Source organism: Sebastes umbrosus, chromosome 3 (assembly GCF_015220745.1).
Source record: "Sebastes umbrosus isolate fSebUmb1 chromosome 3, fSebUmb1.pri, whole genome shotgun sequence".
Classification (NCBI taxonomy): domain Eukaryota; kingdom Metazoa; phylum Chordata; class Actinopteri; order Perciformes; family Sebastidae; genus Sebastes; species Sebastes umbrosus.
This window is the reverse complement of record NC_051271.1, coordinates 595,683-618,765: the sequence shown is the minus strand read 5'-3', so window position 1 is coordinate 618,765 and position 23,083 is coordinate 595,683. Positions and strand designations below refer to the sequence as shown.

Sequence of the window (23,083 nt, the reverse complement as noted above, 5' to 3'; positions counted from 1 at the left end):
TTATAATTATAGTTAATATATATATAATAAATAATATCTTAGTATTCTTCTCAGTAGTTTCTGTGAAAGGCTTCTATGTACTGCACATACACTGTAGTTTGCATAATGAATTCAAATACTGTATTAGAGGCTTGCAGCGCAATTTCAATGAGACTTTTATTTAAATAGTTTGATAAGGGGGCAATAAGATTAAGATTTATTAGTGCTAAATATAACTCATAACAATAAAGTACCGTAGCCTACATATAATATATGTAAATCAGGATCAGTAGTTTCTGTGAAAGGCTTCTATGTACTTGTATGCACATGCACTGTAGTTTGCATAATTAATTAAAATACTGTATCAGAGGCTTACAGCGCAGTTTCAATGAGACCTTTTTTTAAATTGTGTGATAAGGGGGCAATAAGATTAAGATTAAGATTTATTTTTATTTATTTATATGTATGTATATATATATATGTATATGTGTATATGTATGTATATATATATATATATTTTTTTTTCCTTCTTTTACACCAAGGTGTGATCTTAGTACTTTATCAGCAAGTACGACAGCAGAATGTGTTTTACTTACATTATATTCAAAGAGCCTTTATGTGTTGTATTAAGGTTTGTCTTTTTGTGCAATGTGAAATGTATGTTTTTTATGTTTTGTGAACAATTTCAATAAACATATTTGTCCCAAAAGAAAAAGAGATTACGATTTATTATTGCTTAATATAACTCATAACAATAAATTACTGTAGCCTATATACAATATAAATCAGGCTATAAATAGGGGAGAAATATATATATATATCCTCATGTGTTTAAGGACAAAAAAAGAAAAAGAGAAAGAAAGTAAAATTTCTTAAATTAGCATATAACTCTCTCTAGCTATGTCCATATATGAGCTATTCTTTTCTTTTATAAACAATTATTTCGTTTTTATATTGTATTGTTTGCAGATATATCAGAACATGGGTCAATGTATTTACAGTTAAATGAAAGAGGAAAAATATATTTTAATTCATTAATGGTTAAAAAACTGCAGGATTGTGCTTTAAAGGTCCCATATTGTAAAAAGTGAGATTTTCATGTCTTTTACATTATAAAGCAGGTTTAAGTGCTTTATAAATACTGTTAAACTATCAAAACGCTCAATATACGGAGAAATACACACAGCCCGTATTCAGAAATTGTGCGTTTGAAACAAACCGTTTGGATTTCTGTCCATTTGTGATGTCACAAATATACAATATTTAGACCATCACAGGGTTTTAAACATAAACATTCTAAATGTGTCCCAGTTTGAGAATTGGCCTGATATGTGCGTGTGTGGAAATAAACATCATGCTGACTGCAAAGTGGTTTTCATGTTTGCCTAATTAGTGCACATCAGCTTTGCATGCTGCAAACAATTGAACTGAGACAGTGACAAGCCAAGATGCTGATCATGAGAAATTCTATGAATCAGCCTATCATAATGACATATTAAAGGTCCCATATTGTAAAAAGTGAGATTTTCATGTCTTTTACATTATAAAGCAGGTTTAAGTACTATATAAATACTGTTAAACTATCAAAACGCTCTACTAATATACGGAGAAATACACACAGCCGGTATTCAGAAATTGTGTGTTTGAAACAAGCCGTTTGGATTTCTGTCCATTTGTACTGTCACAAATATACAATATTTAGACCATCACAGGGTTTTAAACGTAAACATTCTAAATGTGTCCCAGTTTATTTCCTGTTGCAGTGTATGTGAATGACACCAGCTGACAGGAAGTAGACATGGACCCAAGCTGTTGCATAGCAACGCAATTCCTTTGCAATTCCGTTGAAATGCATTAAAATGGAGCGTTTCAGACAGAGGGTGAATACAGGTATATTCAGGCAGACAGTACGAGGAAAATAAAGGTTTATTTGAACGTTACAGCATGTAAACATGTTCTAGTAGAAACACAAAATACAAGTATGAACCTGAAAATGAGCATCATATGGAACCTTTAAATAGTTTTATTATCTTTTTCCTGCTCAGGAAATAAAATCACAGATGAACGTTTTTGTGATGATGAAGATGATGAAGAATAAAACACAGTTTGTCTGCAACCTGCAACCTGCTGGCACAAACATCCGGCCAATCCCCTCTCACTGTAATACAGACAGACAGCCGGCTGAGCCAATCACAATCCAGTACTTCCTGGGTGTGGACCAATCATGTGTCGGGTTGGCTTAAGTGGGCGGGTGTTTAGAGGCAGCGACGGACAGCCTCAGCAGCCATTGATGCGCTTCATCTCCAGGACGACGAACCGAGACAGAACCGGGTTATAACCGAGACAGAACCGAGACCGACCGGAGCCATCATGGTGTCTCACTCTCTCGCCCTGCCGATGATCTGCTTCACCACGCTGTGGGCTCTGGTGGGCGTCGTGGCTCCGTTCCTGGTGCCCAAAGGACCTAACCGGGGGTAGGTGGTCGGTACCGGGAATCGGGGATTATTATATTACTCAGCGGCTCCTCTCGTTTCATACACTCACATTTCATTTCACACATATTCACATGTTTATTTATCATTCAAAATCAATGTTTACTCCAAATCTGCAGAGTCTTTATAATATAAATACACGAGATGATGTGATGGAGGCCTGAGCGGCATCCTGACTCCATCACTCCATCACAGCATCCTCTACTCCTCCTCTCCTCCATCACTCCATCACAGCATCCTCTACTCCTCCTCTCCTCCATCACTCCATCACAGCATCCTCTACTCCTCCTCTCCTCCATCACTCCATCACAGCATCCTCTACTCCTCCTCTCCTCCATCACTCCATCACAGCATCCTCTCCTCCTCCTCTCCTCCATCACTCCATCACAGCATCCTCTACTCCTCCTCTCCTCCATCACTCCATCACAGCATCATCTACTCCTCCTCTTCTCCTCTCCTCCATCACAGCATCCTCTACTCCTCCTCTCCTCCATCACTCCATCACAGCATCCTCTACTCCTCCTCTCCTCCATCACTCCATCACAGCATCCTCTACTCCTCCTCTCCTCCATCACTCCATCACAGCATCATCTACTCCTCCTCTTCTCCTCTCCTCCATCACAGCATCACAGCATCCTCTACTCCTCCTCTCCTCCATCACTCCATCACAGCATCATCTACTCCTCCTCTTCTCCTCTCCTCCATCACAGCATCACAGCATCCTCTACTCCTCTACTCCATCACAGCATCCTCTACTCCTCCTCTTCTCCTCTCCTCCATCACAGCATCACAGCATCCTCTACTCCTCTACTCCATCACATCATCACAGCATCCTCTTCTCCTCTCCTCCATCACAGCATCACAGCATCCTCTACTCCTCTCCTCCATCACAGCATCACAGCATCCTCTACTCCTCTACTCCATCACATCATCACAGCATCCTCTTCTCCTCTCCTCCATCACAGCATCACAGCATCCTCTTCTCCTCTCCTCCATCACAGCATCACAGCATCCTCTACTCCTCTACTCCATCACTCCATTACTCCATCACAGCATCACAGCATCATCTACTCCTCCTCTCCTCCATCACAGCATCCTCTACTCCTCTACTCCATCACAGCTCTCTTCTCCTCCTCCTCTTCTCCATCACATCACACCATCCTGTACTCCTCTACTCCTCTCCATCACATCATCACAGCATCCTCTCCTCCTCTCCTCCTCTTCTCCATCACATCATCACAGCATCCTCTACTCCTCCTCTTCTCCTCTCCTCCATCACAGCATCACAGCATCCTCTACTCCTCTACTCCATCACATCATCACAGCATCCTCTTCTCCTCTCCTCCATCACAGCATCACAGCATCCTCTACTCCTCTACTCCATCACTCCATTACTCCATCACAGCATCACAGCATCATCTACTCCTCCTCTCCTCCATCACAGCATCCTCTACTCCTCTACTCCATCACAGCTCTCTTCTCCTCCTCCTCTTCTCCATCACATCACACCATCCTGTACTCCTCTACTCCTCTCCATCACATCATCACAGCATCCTCTCCTCCTCTCCTCCTCTTCTCCATCACATCATCACAGCATCCTCTCCTCCTCTCCTCCTCTCCATCACAGCATCCTTTCCTCTCCTCTCCTCCTCTCATCCTCTCCTTTCCTCTCCTCCTCTCCTCCTCCTCTTCCTCTCCTCCATCACACCATCACAGCATCATCTCCTCCTCTCCTCCTCTTCTCCATCACATCATCACAGCATCCTCTCTTCTCCTCCTCTCCTCCTCTTCTCCATCACATCATCACAGCATCCTCTAGTCCTCTACTCCTCCCATCCTCTCATCCATCCTCTCCTCCTCTTCTCCATCACAGCATCCTCTACTCCTCATCTCCTCTCCTCCTCTCATCCTCTCCTCTTTTCCTTCCTCTCATCCTCTCCTCCCATCCTCCCATCCATCCATCCATCCATCCATCCATTAAAGGTCAAAAGGTCAACTCAGTGGTAGATAAGCCTAAAAGGATCTGCAGCTGGCTGAGTCAGTGTTTGTTGTTAATGTTGTGATCTGGTAGCTGGATGAACAACAGTGATGCTGAATCCGTCTCACTGGTTCACATCAGGCGATGCAGCCGATAGCTACAAAATAAAAGTGGATTTATTTCATTATTTAATCAGAAATGCTTTTTTTCAACAGAACTCAAAGAGATTCATTAATGGTACACTCTTTCTTCTGTTTCGTAAGAACCGAAGTGACGTATTTAAGTGGGAAATATTGTATATTTGACCTCACTGCATTTATCTCAATGGATGGATGTTACATTTAAAAACAGCTGAGAGGATAGGAGGGGTCACGTGGATGCATGTTCTGTTTTATTTGCACCTCACTGTTCACCAGCCATAGTTATATTACATTTACTGTTTATTTGTTTACATCTCTGGCATTGTGTACTTTTTTTTTTGCACCTTCTTAATTATCTTTAGGCTATTATTTAAATTTAGTTTTATTTGCACTCTTTCCTACTGCAACTGCTGCACAACAATTTCCCTCGGGATAAATACAATTTTATCTTTTACTACATGCATAATTTTATATTGTGATATTGTCAGTTATTTGGTAATTTAAGAAACTGTTTATAGATAAAATAACCAGACAGAGATGTTAGTTTTGGGGCTAACGCAGCTGAGAAATGATCCTAAAAAAATCAAGGTTCATCTCATAAATGCAGCAATTTTTTGCAATATTTCTATAACGCAGTCCAGTTTACTGGACAACCAGAGACATTAAAGAGATGACTAACTCAGTATATATATATATATATATATATGATATTGCAAAATCCCAGACAGCTGGAACATTTATACTGTCTCACAGTATGTATTAAATCTCCCAACCCTATTATAAGCTTTTAAAATTGGCCGCATCGTGCTGTACATTCAACAAATATTCTTATTAATTTCTTGTTTATAACTTTCTTGTATTTATATTTAACACGCTTAATAGAGCCCACTTCTCCGCATTTTGTTTTTACTTATTTGCAATGTGGTTATTTGTTATATATTGCACGTCTTAGATAAATATTTGTACATATTTCATATTTTTTATTTATTCTCATTTTCTTATTTAAAAGTTTAGTACTTACTTATATTTTTCTTTATATATGTTGTGTTTATATTGTATCATTATGTACATAATTTAAATGTTACATACTCCTTTATTTCTGTTTTCTTACATTTCTTTATGTTTATACAAGAGCAACTGTAACGCACCAAAGTGTTTCTGGTTCTGATGCAGATTAAACTAATACTGAAGTATTTATTAAAGTATTCAAAATCAAAAGGTAACACTAACTCAGTACATCCCACTGACCTGGATGTTTTATTAGAAAATCATATTTTCAAAACAGTGTGTTTTTAAGTATTTCAAATCTCATGTTACTTCATCCATTTAGATCTGCTAACTGTTCACACCGTATGCTGATGATATAATGTTATTGTTACCTGGAGATATGATGATTGACATTAATATCTCTCAGCCCGGTGTGTGTAGAAGTGTGTAGGAGTGTGTAGGAGTGTATAGGAGTGTGTAGTGTACAGGAGTGTGTAGGAGTGTATAGGAGTGTGTAGGAGTGTGTAGGAGTGTGTAGGAGAGTATAGGAGTGTATAGGAGTGTGTAGGAGTGTGTATGAGTGTGTAGGAGTGTGTAGGAGTGTATAGGAGTGTGTAGGAGTGTATAGGAGTGTGTAGTGTATAGCAGTGTGTAGGAGTGTGTAGGAGTGTATAGGAGTGTGTAGGAGTGTATAGGAGTGTGTAGGAGTGTGTAGGAGTGTATAGGAGTGTATAGGAGTGTGTAGTGTATAGGAGTGTGTAGGAGTGTGTAGGAGTGTATAGGAGTGTGTAGGAGTGTGTAGGAGTGTATAGGAGTGTGTAGTGTATAGGAGTGTATAGGAGTGTGTAGGAGTGTATAGGAGTGTGTAGGAGTGTGTAGGAGTGTATAGGAGTGTGTAGTGTATAGGAGTGTATAGGAGTGTGTAGGAGTGTATAGGAGTGTGTAGGAGTGTGTAGGAGTGTGTAGGAGTGTGTAGGAGTGTATAGGAGTGTATAGGAGTGTGTAGGAGTGTGTAGGAGTGTATAGGAGTGTGTAGTGTATAGGAGTGTATAGGAGTGTGTAGGAGTGTATAGGAGTGTGTAGGAGTGTATAGGAGTGTGTAGTGTATAGGAGTGTATAGGAGTGTGTAGGAGTGTATAGGAGTGTATAGGAGTGTGTAGGAGTGTGTAGTAGTGTATAGGAGTGTATAGGAGTGTGTAGGAGTGTGTGGACAGAGCTGCATTAATGTGACCTCTCTCTCTCTCTGTTTCCGTTGACAGTGTGATCGTCACCAGTCTCATCCTCACAGCCGTCTGCTGTTACTTGTTGTGAGTACAAACTCCCTTCTTCTTCTTCTTTGGTGTGAAGCTGCTGTCATGTTGCATGTTGGTGTGTCTCTGATATATTGATCAGCAGCTCTGATTACACCTACATGATGAAACTCTAAAGGGACAGTATGTCATATTTAGTGACATCTGGTGGTGTGGTTGCAGATTGCAACCAGCTGAGAACCTCTCCACTCACTCCTCCCTTTCTAAGACTGCCTTTAAGCCTGGTTTACGCTCGCCGTAGTGAAGCCGGCGCGAGGAAAATGGCGTTGTCGCAGCTTTCGCGTGGTTCACGAAGGCTCCGCAAGTTGTCGCGGCGCTCTGTCGTGCACGTCTGATGGTCCGTGTCCACAGGATCCGTCCTTTCCACGCTCCCCATTCATTGTCTATGTAAGCAGCTGTGCAATGCATTCTGGTAGCGTGGCGGCACGATTCGAGAGACGGTCACATGACCACGGAGACAGTCACATGACCACGGAGACAGTCACATGACCACGGGGACAGTCACATGACCATGGGGACAGACAAAAACAAAGGTGATTTTACGCTAATGTAAACATAATTATGAATATTATATTCCATTTCTGCCGACAGATTCCCCCGAAATTTGACACACTGTTCCTTTAAAACCTTTTAGAGCACCTTCGTAACCGAGTGGATACAGCGTATGCTACATTACCGCAACGTCTCGGGTTCGATTCTAGCCTTGGGACTAGGGATGTTAATAATTAACCGTTTAACCGTTAACCGACATTAAGCATTATAACCGATTAACGCTATCGGTTAAAACGGTTAAAAGAAATGTTAATAATTAACTCAAAAGCTGAGCGGCTCGTCACTTTAAGGAGAAAAACTGGTCCACCTTAACAGCCCACCTTAAGAGGCGGAGCCGGAGTTACAGGATACAGGAAGTCGGCTCCGGTCTCTCCAGCTTGCTTGAGCGGAGCGGAGGAGTTGTAGTTTCATAACATTTATTCACCGACAAATAAACTGTCCACACACTGCTACACCTACGATCACAACTAGAACGCCACCAACAACCTCACACTCACCACCAACACACACACACGGTCTGTTGGACACTCGCTAAAGTTACACAGACTACGTGTGGCGGCGGCGAGCTCGAAGCCTCCGGCAATGCTAGAGCTGCTAACGTAGCACAAACACACACACTGTTTATCGGGCAATCGCTATCGTTAATCCGGGCACACAGCTGACAACCTGCTAAACTAAACTAAATGTGAGGTGGAGACTTTTACTGGGAAAGTGGCTGCATGTCTGCGACACTACACGCAGCATCGTAGCTGCTAAGTTAACGCTCCCGGACGGTGAACTGGAGACAGTGAACGCAGCATCGTAGCTGCTAAGTTAACGCTCCCGGACGGTGAACTGGAGACAGTGAACGCAGCATCGTAGCTGCTAAGTTAACGCTCCCGGACGGTGAACTGGAGACAGTGAACGCAGCATCGTAGCTGCTAAGTTAACGCTCCCGGACGGTGAACTGGAGACAGTGAACGCAGCATCGTAGCTGCTAAGTTAACGCTGCCGGACGGTGAACTGGAGACAGTGAACGCAGCATCGTAGCTGCTAAGTTAACGCTGCCGGACGGTGAACTGGAGACAGTGAACGCAGCATCGTAGCTGCTAAGTTAACGCTCCCGGACGGTGAACTGGAGACAGTGAACGCAGCATCGTAGCTGCTAAGTTAACGCTCCCGGACGGTGAACTGGAGACTCCCGTCAACCAATATGTGTTGTGCTCCTGCAGCTGGTACACCGCTGCATGCGAGGCGCAAATCTTGTTGGTTAACGGTTAATAATCGGTTAACGAGGGTCGATTATTGGTTAAGAATTTTTTTCAAAATGAGCATCCCTACTCGGGACCTGTCTTGCGTACCGTCCCCCTCTCTAAAAGCAATTTGATGTTTTTTTTCCCAGTGCTTTCTCATAAAAGGGTTTCCGGTGAGGCTATGAGCGTACAGTAGTCACACACTCTGCTTCAGTCGATTTCTAAAAGTGTCCCGCTCTGAAAGACAGCTTAATGCCTGTAATTACACATGATAGAGATGAGAAGGGACGATCAATAAAAGCTGGGAAATTAACCATTTAACATCCGAGCAACATGAGACGGAGAAAACGCTCATAATGGGTTCTTGTAAGAGAACGTGCTGCTGGGAGGGAAGGGAGAGAAGTTACTGGAGTTCTTAACATCAACCGCCATGAGGATCCGCAAGAACTCAAACAGGACATGCAGAAAGCTCCTGCCAACTGTGTGGATGTTACAAGAGACATAAAGAAGAATCTAAATACACTGAAAGAAGATATTATTCAGAGGCTTACTGAGACTGCAACAGCTTTACACCAGCTCAAGGTCAGCCAAGCTAAATGAGAATCAGCTACTGAAACAACCTGCAAGAGAACGTGACAGATCTGGACAGTAGATGCAAGATTAATATTTGATTTATGGAGGATACAAACAGGCATTTTGGATGATTGTGAGGTGGAAAAAACTACGCAACACTGAGCTGACAAAGTTGACCTGAAACCAACAAGCTCATAGAACCCAGAGGTCTGTCTGTCGAAGACATTACCCTAAACAACCTGGGAAAAGATGTTTTTTTTGCAGATGAGGTGATGAAGGAACAGAGTGCTATGAGAAGGATTATCATTTCACCACTAGATGGAGCCCCAGCTCCTTCAGGGAGAGACTATCCTTCACTTTTAGGCAACAGAAGACTCAAACTTTAGAAGTCATCATGTCTTCAGGTTTAGTTTGGAAATGATGAACCTGGATGAGTTGTAGGAGCTTGAATAAAAACAGAGGGATAAAGAAGAAATGTGCCAGAGATTGCTCAAAATTACAACAAGTCAAGTGTATGAAATAAAAAGTACTTGAGTAAATAAGATAAATAAAATAAAATAAGTAAAATAGAAAAGATAAAAACGGAAAAGGAAGTAATATTGCACATGAGAATGGAAAACGTAGTTTTACACATGTTATTTATATTATATTTATCGTCAGTGTCCGGTGTTTTCAGCTGTCCTTCCTGCAGAAGGAGGAGGAGTTATATATTCTGATGGCCGCTGGTAGGAAAGAGCTCCTGTGGCGTTCTGCGGTGCACCTCGGTGGTTTCGGTCTACGGCTGAAGGTGCTCTGGTATGACTCCAGCGTGGCGTGCAGAGGATGAGAGGCATTGTCTCTAATACTGAGTAGTTTCCTCAGCATCCTCCTCTCCGACACCTCCACCTCCACCAAAGACTCCGGTCCGACTCCCAGGACAGAACCTGCTTCCCTGATGAGCTTGTTGAGTCTGTGAGCGTAGAAGACACTACACACTACGGCGTTGAGATGACGCCAGCCGCCACCAAGTGATAGAACGTCGTTCTCGTCGTTCAGCGTGGTTCTGCAGACGCTGAAGGATCTGAGTCTCCTGAGAAGAAACAGGCGGCGCTGACCCTTCTTGTAGACTCTGTGTGTTCTTAGACCAGTCCGTTTTATTGTCTAGCCCAGCGGTCAGCAGCCTGCGTCTCTTCAGCTCCTCTCCAGCGGCTCCCTGTGGAGGTTTAAACATGGAAATGAAGAACTGTTCTTTGTTTACATTTGAATGTTTATTGATCATTGTTGTAGGTCTATGGTACGACGGTACGACGGAGTATTAGGGTCACATAGAGGAGAAAAAAATGAATCTGAGATTTAGAGAATAAAGTCATAATATTATAAAGTAGTAATTTAACGTATTATTTTATTTTTTTTCTCGTAAAGTTATGACTTTTTTCTCGTAATATTCTGACTTTATTGTGTAAATCTCTGATGTTTTTTCCCTCAATGTGGTCTTAATACTCTGTAGTACATTGTCTCTTTGGCCCTCACTGCATTAGACTTATATACTATATACTTAGACTATAAACTGTGTTACCTTCATCACAATGATCACATGTTTTGCAGCTCCAGACAGATTTTTTATTTTTATTTTTGCCTAAAATGTCTCCCTAGATAGTAAAGGTTGCCGACCCCTGGTCTAAGTGGACGCCCAGATATTTGTAGTCCTCAACAATGTCCACTTCTGTCCCCCTGATGCTGACTGGGTTAGGATGGGTCCTTTGTTCCCTAAAGTCCCCCACCAGCTCCTTGGTCTTTGTGATGTTGAGTATGAGAATGCTGGAAACTGTTTAACAGCAGAGTCCAGTGGGACGGTGGGATGTACAGGCCGTAAAACAGCTTCATCTCAACCATCTGCATGCCGTCTCATTGTGTGTGAGCTCACAGTGGTGATCGTCTGGTCAGTCTGCAGGGGGAACTCATTAGCAGCTCTGTTGGATTAATTGGGTGATAAAATAACGTTCACATTCATTCAGACCTCTAAAGAACCGCTCTGAGCGTCGGTTAGACCTGAAAGTCCCTCGTCGTCCTCGGCCTCTTTGGACTTGTTGCAGAGCCGTTTCCTGTGGTGTGCTCTCGCTATCTTTACAGTTATGGTGGTTATTAAAGTAATATGATCCATCGGTGGATTGCCCAAAAGTGCAGCAACAAGACCCAGGCTGTAAAAGAAAAGCAGAACTTTCCTCTGAAGAGATAAATCCTGGGATATAGTGTTGATAATCTCTCTTCTCTCTCTCTGTACTCAGCTGGTTGGTGGCCATCCTGGCTCAGGCCAACCCTCTGTTCGGCCCTCAGCTGAAGAATGAAACTATATGGTACCTGCGTTACTTCTGGGAGTAGACAAGGTGAGTTTATCAGAAGAACACTTAAAGGTATAATGGGATCTAAATCTAAACAAGCTCTGTGTCTGTTTTATACGTTCAAACTATAACCTGACCTGAGCATCTATGTATCGCCATTTCTTTATTACGATTTTGAAATCGATGTTTAAATGCCAGAATGGATATATCTGCTTCATCTGAGTCTACCGCTTTTATTGTGGTAGTCTGAGTAACGTGACGTCATATCCGTTCCGTATCCGTCAACCAAAACAAACCTCAAAAAGTCTAAAACGTTGGAGTGTCGTCGTGGATCCGACCTGCACCCTCCCATGTTAAATCCAGCGTGGTAAACACTACACATCCAGTAAAGGATGGAAACACTTTGGGTTTCACACATTGACAGGAAAAGCAGAGCTAGACAGAGCAGAGCTAAAGCTGCATGCTAACTCTGTCACGGACAGGAAACGTTATGGTATGGCGGTAACGTGGCGGTGGACCCGGCCGTCGCTCTCGTCTCCGTGGTCAAATGGGCCGACGCTACGACTGTAGAGCACCCAGATACTGACATTTGTGTTCCCTGCATTGAAACGGCCCCGATGGAGCTGACCATGGATGGATAAAGAGAACGGAGCTGACGGGAGAGCTAGAGACCACCTTGGAGAAGTTACAGGAAGTAAACACGTCTGCTTTTCAAAATAAGATGTTAACAAAGGGAACTGTATATACTAAATACATCTATGGAAATCAGATTGATGGATTATATTCACCAGAAGTATAAAACATTATAAATTAAAAAGAAAATACCACTAATCTGTGAGGGACATATCTTTATTCTTTGATTTCTGGGTTGCTGGATAATAAATGTAATCAATAATTCCTGACAATGATCCTGATATATTTGACTTCAGGACGTCTCTGACTACATACATGCTGAAAATCAAACCTTTTACTGGATTCATTTAGAGATTTTACAAAGTAAAAATCAATAGAAGTATCTGATTCAACTGTTTCCCTTCATGGTCTAGAGGTAAAAACAGTTAACGCAATCGCAATAAATCAGAATATTGAATCACAATACATATCAAATCGGCGCCCAAGTATCGTGATAGTATGGAATCAGGAGATAGCTGTCTCATCCCAGCCCTAGTTAACATTATACATTATATATTAACACTTTGTGTGTGGTAGTGTTAAACGTGATCAACCTGGACTTTAAAGGGTAACTCCAACCCTACTTTCTCATGTTTTTGTGTCTAACTGGACTCGCCTGTTTGCAAATGAAGAACCGCTCCAGTTTTCACTCTCAGAAAAAAGTCCCAAATCTGTCTAGAGTGACAGAAGTGTCATTCAGACGTGAATATTTTATCAACTCCATGAGAAAAAGGAGCTGAGTGAAACGTTGAAAGCGTGTTAGCTGTGAGCCTGTACTCGTGCTGTTGGATCATCACGCCGTCGCTCACTGAGCTATCTCACATCTCACGTCTCGCTCTGATCCTACAGTCAACAGTGCTGCTTGTAACTAACGTTTACATCGTGATCGAGTGAGTTTAAGATAATTCTTCTCTGTTTGTCTCTCTGTTCCAGGACCGGGTGACGTGATGCCTCTCATCATTCCTGTCCCGTGGTTGGCTTTTCAACATAACTCATTCACACACACACACACACACACACAATCTGCAGAATTAATGAAACTGAAAAGTTAGTTTTCTTTGGAAATATTTATGTACAAGAAGATTAAGATTTAGAGTGTATTAAGACACGCTGTGGGTTTTAAAACAAGGAGAAGAATTCGCCTTTTGGCCCGTATGCAACGCACGCAGTCTGCCGTTGTGACGGTGAGGAAAGCATCGAGTGTTTCAGTCTGTTACTGGTCAGATTGATCTAAGAATCATCTGTTAGGAGTCGATGTTCATCTTTAGTTTCTTTGTTTACATGTTTGTTTTTGTGTCGCTGCCATCAGGGAACATGACTTTCTGAGTATCTGTATTTATTTGGCCGGCGGACGCTGATGTGAGCGCGTAGTGTTTACCTCCGTGTCCACGCTGGCCTTGTTATATAACTGTTATTATCTGTGATGTAATGGTGAGTGTGAGTGTGAATGTGTGTGTGTGTGGAGAATTCATTACTGTGAGTGTTTTGGACCGCGGCCACGAGAATCTCCCAAAAACCATAAAAGTGAAGAGCGATTCCCTTCTTCCACTTTAGGCCACTTCAGCATGAAACTCCCTCCCACTCTCCTCCTCATGCTCTACGCCGCCGAGGCTCTCGTTGCCATGGTGATCTCATCGCCCAATTCAGTCCCTTTTTCCACTCGACCCCCTTTTGATGAAATCCTGCCCGTTCCCGCCTGCTTTTGTACCGCAGGTTGTACTGTAGGGACGTGGTGTTTTGGATTGAAGCTGCCGGTAGCTGCTGATGGAGTCGGCAATAACATCCTCCATCTTTTCATCTTTTCATCTTCATTCCTCTAAAAAAAGGAAAATCCTTCTCGAGTATTTTCTATTCTAATCAGTCTTTAGAGCAAATTCCTCATTTAAACGTCAATGCTTTAGAGGTCAGCGGCTCTTTAAGGCGGAGTGACCCCCTCACATCTTTTCAGTAGCAGAGAAGTAGCTGCTGTTAAACGGACTCCGATACGAGAAGAAGCAGTGAAAAGTGAAAAGGGTTATTTTCATTGCATGTTTTTTTCATTCACTGTAATCTGTTAGAAAAACGCCATCATATCAGTGGTGGATGTGTCTGACTGGCTGATGTTGGATGTTTAAAAGGTCAACAATGCTCCTGTGTGATCGACGTTTGATGTTTATAGACCTGCATACTTGTTTTCTGCATTTAAAGGTGCTAAATTAAAAAATTCAGAGCATTAATATAGCTGCAAACAACTGTTTGCTATAGATTTAGTGGAGTTATGGCGTCCTAGTGTTAGTGCATGTGAGTCCCAGTGTGTGTGCCCCACTGGCGAGCTAATGGACGCCGCTCTGCACTGCGCTCGGCGTTGTCAGCATCTCTGCACTGCGCTCGGCATTGTCAGCATCTCTGCACTGCGCTCGGCGTTGTCAACATCTCTGCACTGCGCTCGGCGTTGTCAACATCTCTGCACTGCGCTCGGCGTTGTCAGCATCTCTGCACTGCGCTCGGCGTTGTCAACATCTCTGCACTGCGCTCGGCGTTGTCAGCATCTCTGCACTGCGCTCGGCGTTGTCAGCATCGTCACGGAGGCGTAGCGCCCATCCATTAGCTCGGTCGGCACTGTTGCCATTGTTTGCACTGTTAGCGCTGTTAGCATTATCAGCTGCTAGCTGCCGGCAAATAACAAATATTGCCGAGAAGTGAAAGTCAACTGTTCGTTCCATTGCAACATCAGCGCCAAGCAGCAGAGCTACGCTTCCGCCATTTTGGACTGGAAGAGACTACCGGACGCCAGTAAAACGTCTAACGCCTAAAAAGAGCCGTATAAAAGTAAAACTATTTCTCTTCTATCGTCTTATTGACTGTGCTAAACAATAAAATATCATAAGTATAATAAGCATTTCAGTCCAAAATGGCGACAGTGGCTGTTGTCACAAAAACATCGGAGTCTCTTTGCGTCTTTACTCTTTGCCGCCATATTGAGAGCCGTGTGGAGTCAATCCCTCAGTCAGAGAGGTGCTCTAAATTTGAGATTTAGCACCTTTAAGGTAAAGTAAGGAAAGTCATTTTACTGTAGAAGTCAGGTTAGAAAAAACATCTAAATGTTGGCTTCAAATCCTGAGAATTAATATTCATAAGAACAAGATGAATCGTTGTAATTACATGTACAACATGTGCTGCACTGTGTATGCAATAGAGTGCTGTTCATGTTAGTCTGTACACATGCACTTGAGTGTGGAGCAAGTCAGTGTGCGTTCACACGACCACCAGCTGGGAAGGTCAGTCGCCAGAGGTCAAGAGGTCAAGGTTATTTCTGTTGACTGATGACCAATCAGACAGCAGCATTTCTGAACATTCATAGATCCAAACAGTTCACTGATGTAGTCTGAAGGTCAGAGATGTAGTCTGAAGGTCATGTTTGCTTTGGTTCAGATGCTGGCATGACACCTGCCTCCTCCTGATTGCTTTAAAGAGTCTCAGCTGCGAGCCACTACCACAACTACGACTCCCCCTTCCACTCCCCATCTCCAACCCCTCCCCCTCCCCCTCCACCCTTCCTGAACACCGTCCTCCCCCCCCCCCCCCCCCCGTCCTCTTCTCTAAAACCACTTTGCTTCAGCCAAAAATAATCAAAATCAATATACAGCTACTTTTTAGAAAGACCAAATTGCGTTGTATCTTTTCCTCCAGCCCTCTTTGGTAGTTGTGGTGGTGGCATTGCATCTAAAAGTGGATATACAGCAGTACTGTACTGTCAGTTACACACATCAGATAGAGTGGGATCACACCTGATCACACCTGATCACACCTGATCACACCAGGAGAGGGAGGCTTTTCATGCCACAATGCTGGGATTTAGTTGGCAATTTCAAGTGAACCAGAGCTTATTACAATAGCGGACTCACCTGAAGCTCATTCGTTGGACAGAGTTTTAGTAACCACCAAGTTAGAGATGTCGGTGCTGTCGCTGCACCCAAGTCGACTGTTGTCAGCTCATTAAATGTGCGTTATCAGTGGTTATAAGCCTCATAGATGTGGGTCAGTAGGGGCCTACTACACCTACTACGTTGTAAAAAGTGAAAAGCAGCACGTACTAAAGGGTTTTTTCGACGGGGAGCGACACTCCGCCTGCATACTCACTTGTATCCGCAGGGTCTTACGGTACTCCTCGCGTGGTTAAACGCGAGGTTAACACCAGACGCTATGCGTGGCAACCATGGAAATGGCCTCTGTGCACTACCGTGTGTATCCCTGCCCTGTCGGTACAACCGTGCGGTGTATCGTATATCCCTAATCACAGCTCGAGTAGTTGATCTTAGTCTTTGATACCAACCACAGATTGTTGACAGCTAAAGTTAGCTAAATTAGCATTGTTGTTAATATAGGCTACGCAACATGACCTGATACATCCAGTCTGTTGCTGATGCTCTGCCATACGAAAGCCTTCCGTTCCTCACAAACGGTAGTGATTAGTCTCTCGTCCATTGATATGCAAAAAAGTTAAAGGGACTGTTTGTAAGAATCAGAAATGTCGAGAGCGAGAGAGAGAGAGAGAGAGAGAGAGAGAGAGAGAGAGAAGGACCAGCAATGATTTATACGTGTAAGAAGTTACAAACAGGACCTTTAAAGGGCATGTGCGTGAGACGAGCACGACCACGACAGTTTCACGGGATTTGGCCCGCTAGTCGCTCCGCCTGTCAGATCGCCTGCGCTTCCCTAACTGCACGCTGGCCTCTCATTGAAAATGAATTATGAGACGCATCAATTGCACCCCGTGTGAAAAGCCCGAAACACGTAAAACTGAATGAAACGTTACGTTTTGAACAAAACATCTTTAGGTTTAGGCAACAAAACCACTTAGTCAAGTTGAAGAGAAAAAGACTGGTTTAAAATAACTACGTTTCAGAAGTGAAAGTGAAACTTAAGGTTGTGACCACAAAGACATCTACTTCTAGGCCTTCTGGGTGAAAGTCCTGTGTTTCATCGTATGGAGTTTCACGCCGTCTATACTACAGCGCCTGAGTTCCACTTCCGCTCCTGTCATAATGACTACGGTCGCTGTCGTCTTCTTTTATTCCTTCTTTCTGTGATCGCCCCTGGGAATAGATGATTAAACCTACTAGTGGGTGTAGCAGGCCCTGATAACGCCCTTTAAATAACCTGATAACAGTCTAACCGGCTGGTCAGAGAGGAGCTCAGTGTCGTGTTTCTGTCTCTGCGGCTCAAACCAGTCGAGAGCACACAAAGAAAAAGCTGAATATGAGCATCAGTCCAGACTGCGGTTTCATTTTCTTCTCCAAACATTAACTGCTGGCTATCAGATGTACCCATAATCCCTTGTGTTTTGGGTTTGTTTCCGTAGTGTGGTTTGGATTACATTCCCGATCCCACTCATAATGCAGCGTGCTACAGTTAGCTGGCAACAGGACGCAGTCACATTCTCAGTGTCAGTGAATCATCAGACAACAAAACGGCATTGTTCTCACCGGGCCAAACAAACTGCACTAAAGTAGTGAACACTCCACAACATGCTGGGTGTGAACTGACCCTCCAAATGATCTTTCTTATGAATCTGCTCACTTCTTTTGGCTGCTTCTTATCTGTTAAATATTCCTGGCAACATAGACGGAGATAGTGGTACATTAGTGTTCCGAGTTACAGAAACCTACAGATCTGATAGCTGGAGATGAGATCCTATATGTGACCTTGTGTTAGTGTGAAGTAAATGTGAGTGGAGTTGTATGTGAAACACCCAATAAAACAAAATATGTCTCATAAAATCCTGCTGCTCTGTTGACATTGTGAACATTCCTCCTGAGCCGGCTGGAATGCATATTTCCATTGTGAATGAAACACACACAGTACACACACACACACACACACACACCTATATACTCTGGTTTCAATGGAAACCAGAAGCCGTGAGTGCAAAGCCATTTAACGAGAGATTCTCCGCGTGACTCAGCGTTTCAATAACTCTTTACAAACTGAGTCTTATCTCACAAGGACACAATAACACGTCTCTTCATTCCAAACATTTTGTGTTTGTGCAAAAAAAAAAATAAACGTTGATGCCTGTCGACCTTCCTGTTGCATCTCTGCTGCGGTGAGAGCGGCTGACGGCTGACTGGTGAAGGACTGAGGCAGTTTGGTAAAGTTACCTTGGCAATCAAGGACAACGTTGACTCCCTCGCTAACACAGGGAGGCATGATTCACTCACTCACTTCACTCACCTCATCTGTCAGATGCAGGTATAGTGGAGAAGATGGAAAGTGAAAGACATTTCCCTGCTTGTAAATAATTTGCTGTTAAAGGCTGAAACGGATGTCGGTATTGCTGAAGTGACGCTGCCAATATAGCTGATAATTAGAGCAATTATTCATCAATAAATGTGACAATACAAGCATTCCACCTGATTCTACTGGTATCAGGCCATTAAATAGGCGTTATCAGTCGCTCTCAGCACCATAGATGTGGGTCAGTAGAGGCCTACTACACCTACTGCGTTGTAAAAGTGAAAGTGAAACTTAAAAGCAAAACCAACAAAAAGGCTTCTTTAGGTTTAGGCAATAAAACTACAACTTCTTTAGGTTTAGGCAAAAAAATTGCAACTTCTTTAGGTTTAGGCAACAAAACTACAACTTTAGGTTTAGGCAACAAAACTACAACTTCTTTAGGTTTAGACAACAAAACTACAACTTCTTTAGGTTAAGACAATAAAACTACAACTTCTTTAGGTTTAGTCAATAAAACTACAACTTTTTTAGGTTTAGGCAACAAAACTACAACTTCTTTAGGTTTAGTCAATAAAACTACAACTTTTTTAGGTTTAGGCAACAAAACTACAACTTCTTTAGGTTTAGACAACAAAACTACAACTTCTTCAGGTTTAGGCAACAAAACTTCAACTTCTTTAGGTTAAGACAATAAAACTACAACTTCTTTAGGTTTAGACAACAAAACTACAACTTCTTTAGGTTTAGACAACAAAACTACAACTTCTTCAGGTTTAGGCAACAAAACTTCAACTTCTTTAGGTTAAGACAATAAAACTACAACTTCTTTAGGTTTAGACAACAAAACTTCAACTTCTTTAGGTTAAGACAATAAAACTACAACTTCTTTAGGTTTAGACAACAAAACTACAACTTCTTTAGGTTAAGACAATAAAACTACAACTTTTTTAGGTTTAGGCAACAAAACTACAACTTCTTTAGGTTTAGACAACAAAACTACAACTTCTTCAGGTTTAGGCAACAAAACTTCAACTTCTTTAGGTTAAGACAATAAAACTACAACTTCTTTAGGTTTAGACAACAAAACTACAACTTCTTTAGGTTAAGACAATAAAACTACAACTTCTTTAGGTTTAGGCAACAAAACTACAACTTCTTTAGGTTTAGACAACAAAACTACAACTTTTTTAGGTTTAGGCAACAAAACTACAACTTCTTTAGGTTAAGACAATAAAACTACAACTTCTTTAGGTTTAGGCAACAAAACTACAACTTCTTTAGGTTAAGACAATAAAACTACAACTTTTTTAGGTTTAGGCAACAAAACTACAACTTCTTTAGGTTTAGACAACAAAACTACAACTTCTTCAGGTTTAGGCAACAAAACTTCAACTTCTTTAGGTTAAGACAATAAAACTACAACTTCTTTAGGTTTAGACAACAAAACTACAACTTCTTTAGGTTAAGACAATAAAACTACAACTTCTTTAGGTTTAGGCAACAAAACTACAACTTCTTTAGGTTTAGACAACAAAACTACAACTTTTTTAGGTTTAGGCAACAAAACTACAACTTCTTTAGGTTAAGACAATAAAACTACAACTTCTTTAGGTTTAGGCAACAAAACTACAACTTCTTTAGGTTTAGGCAACAAAACTTCAACTTCTTTAGGTAAAGACAATAAAACTACAACTTCTTTAGGTTTAGGCAACAAAACTACAACTTTAGGTTTAGGCAACAAAACTACAACTTCTTTAGGTTTAGACAACAAAACTATAACTTCTTTAGGTTAAGACAATAAAACTACAACTTCTTTAGGTTTAGGCAACAAAACTACAACTTCTTTAGGTTTAGTCAATAAAACTACAACTTTTTAGGTTTAGGCAACAAAACTACAACTTCTTTAGGTTTAGACAACAAAACTACAACTTCTTCAGGTTTAGGCAACAAAACTACAACTTATTTAGGTTAAGACAATAAAACTACAACTTCTTTAGGTTTAGACAACAAAACTACAACTTCTTCAGGTTTAGGCAACAAAACTTCAACTTCTTTAGGTTAAGACAATAAAACTACAACTTCTTTAGGTTTAGACAACAAAACTACAACTTCTTTAGGTTTAGACAATAAAACTACAACTTCTTTAGGTTTAGACAACAAAACTAGTTAAGTTTAGGGGAAAATATTTTGTTTTGGGTTAAAATAACTGCGAACACAAACATAACTAGACGTTGTAGGTGTCTACTGAGTCAATAAATCAAGAGAGAAGTAGGCTCATTTTCTCATAGACTTCTATACAATCAGACTTCTTTTTGCAACCAGAGGAGTCGCCCCCTGCTGGCTTTTAGAAAGAATGCAGGTTTAAGACGCTTCAGCATTGGCTTCACTTTTCAGACCTGGAGGATGCCCACTGATCAGTGCTAGCTAAACACATGACACCAACTTTAATGTTTTGCCTACATTAATATATTTTAATCAGGGAGATACTAGTTAATTGTGATGTTATTGAGGTCTAAACTTGTTACCTGTGTTAAATTAAATGAATGTTTAAGCCGCCATTCTTAAAAACAAAACAATGATGCAGCATGTTGAATGTGTACCTGCAGGCTCAGCACTCATTGTTGTGCTGGATTATGATTATGTTATATAAAATTACTCTCATTTCATCACCACCTAAGAGGACAAACAGCCATCTATAATTCACAGCTGCAAATAAATGAGTGGCGGTGCGGCGCCGCCGTCTCATTATGGATGCAGATTAATGAGTGAACAGCCCATGAAATCGACATGACATTTAGAAAAAGCAGCAGTGTCTCTGTGACTGATTGGCCAACAGAGTGATGGGAGTCACTACTGAGAAAGAGAGATAAGGGAGTGAGGAGGACACTATTATATCCACTCGGCTTCTGCACAGAGCCCGCCCACCAAAAATGGCGGTATTGTCCTTTAAGTACTATATATCCAAAGCCTTGGCCTACATTTCTGTTTAAACCAAATTAATACACATTATTTAAGGGCACACACACACACACACACACACACACACACACAGACAGCCTACAGGCCTACACGTATGGGCTTTAACTGACAGATAAACACAAACAGCCCACAGCTTATCCTCTGTAATATTCATAAATTGTGGCTTAATGCGCCATGGCAACCTACTTTTCTCCAACAGCACATTAAGATTTAACTATCTTTATGCAAACAGCTATATGAGCTGGCCTAAATAACACTGGCTCTTCTATACAGGTTTGTTTCTTCTCATCACAAGGGAGCAGCTGCAGGCCTGATAATGCATATTTTATCATATTTCCAGTCTAAATATACAGTAAAGTAGAGCCTGACAGATGCAGGATTTTTTAGGCTGGTAGCAATATCGAGATATGAAATAACCCACTGGATGATATTCTTTAATTTTCATAAAAAGAAATTAACGTTTTGATAACGATCTCTTATAATGACTTATAAGGTCAAGTATAATACTGCAGAATTGCTGGCTATTCGTTGACATTTTTGCAAGGATATATTTCCTATAGCTGTAATACTTTATGATCTTTTTAGAATGCATTATAACCACTGTTATAATGCATTATAACGGGATTATAAATCAATCTAAGTGGTCATTGTTTGTGAAAAAATATTAAAAATCTATGCAAGAACAACACACAAAACGTTATAAAAATCATTTTTCACTTTACTTAAGGCAAACAATGACCACTTAAAGTAGCTTATAGTCATATTATAATGTATCATAACAGTGTTTATAAGGCATTATAAAAATATATTATAATGTATTTCGGCTATGGGAATTATAATACACTAAGATCCTTGACCTTGTAAGTCGTTATAAGATGCTTTACAGTTTGTTATGATTATTGTTATAAAGAATTATGAATATGTATGAGTGCTTATAACTTTAATTATGCAGTGCTATACGCACATTATAACGCATTATAAGTATGTTTATAATGCATTATAGACATGGCTGTTATAGAACTTGTAAACAAAATATATTTTGCAATTCTGTAAATTCTGCATTTCTCATTCTTATAGTCTGTAAACTCAATTTGTTATGTGCAACTAAAGTCAGCCCTGCAGGAAAACACAGGAAAGCCTTCATTCTTGTGGTGCTGTTGAAGTATTGTGTTAAACTGAGGGGTGTTTCTGTTGTTTTGTCCACCCTGTATTAATCACTTGTATTGATCACACAGTGTCAGTGAGTGTGCAGAGGTAGGAGTAGCTGCACAGCGGCTGTTGTGTTGTGGTGAAGCCGCCGAGCGGGCCTCCAGGCCGGCTCCGGTTCCAGCACCGGGGCTCCGCTCTGCAGCAGGCCGGAGAAGGCTTGAGGTCAGCGGGTTCACTGCTCCAGTCCTCTCGGTGTCCTTAAAGACGGGTCGTGTGACCCCGCCCCTGTGACGTCACCGTGTCGTAGTTACAAACCGTGTTGGTTTTCAGCTCAACGCGCGTCAAGTTATCGGCAGTGACGTAGCACCAAACCGAAAATACAGCTGTGTGATTTTCACAATAAAAGCAGTAACAAAAAAATAAGAAAACATAATGGTATGTATTTTATGTATTGTTAAAATGTAGTAATATAACATAATACCAAAGCCCATTTAATAACTACACAT

The 23,083-nt window shown here is 41.5% G+C and overlaps 1 protein-coding gene across 1 annotated transcript; it reads left to right on the top strand.

Annotated features, from left to right (window-relative positions):
- The first annotated feature begins 2,220 nt into the window (after positions 1–2,220).
- Positions 2,221–17,992, top strand: atpv0e2 (ATPase H+ transporting V0 subunit e2). The gene is made up of 4 exons (XM_037764323.1): positions 2,221–2,453; positions 6,836–6,883; positions 11,508–11,606; positions 13,167–17,992. The coding sequence occupies exons 1-3, from the start codon at positions 2,350–2,352 to the stop codon at positions 11,599–11,601; spliced, it is 246 nt and encodes an 81-aa protein (XP_037620251.1). The 5' UTR covers positions 2,221–2,349; the 3' UTR covers positions 11,602–11,606; positions 13,167–17,992.
- The last annotated feature ends 5,091 nt before the right edge of the window (positions 17,993–23,083 follow it).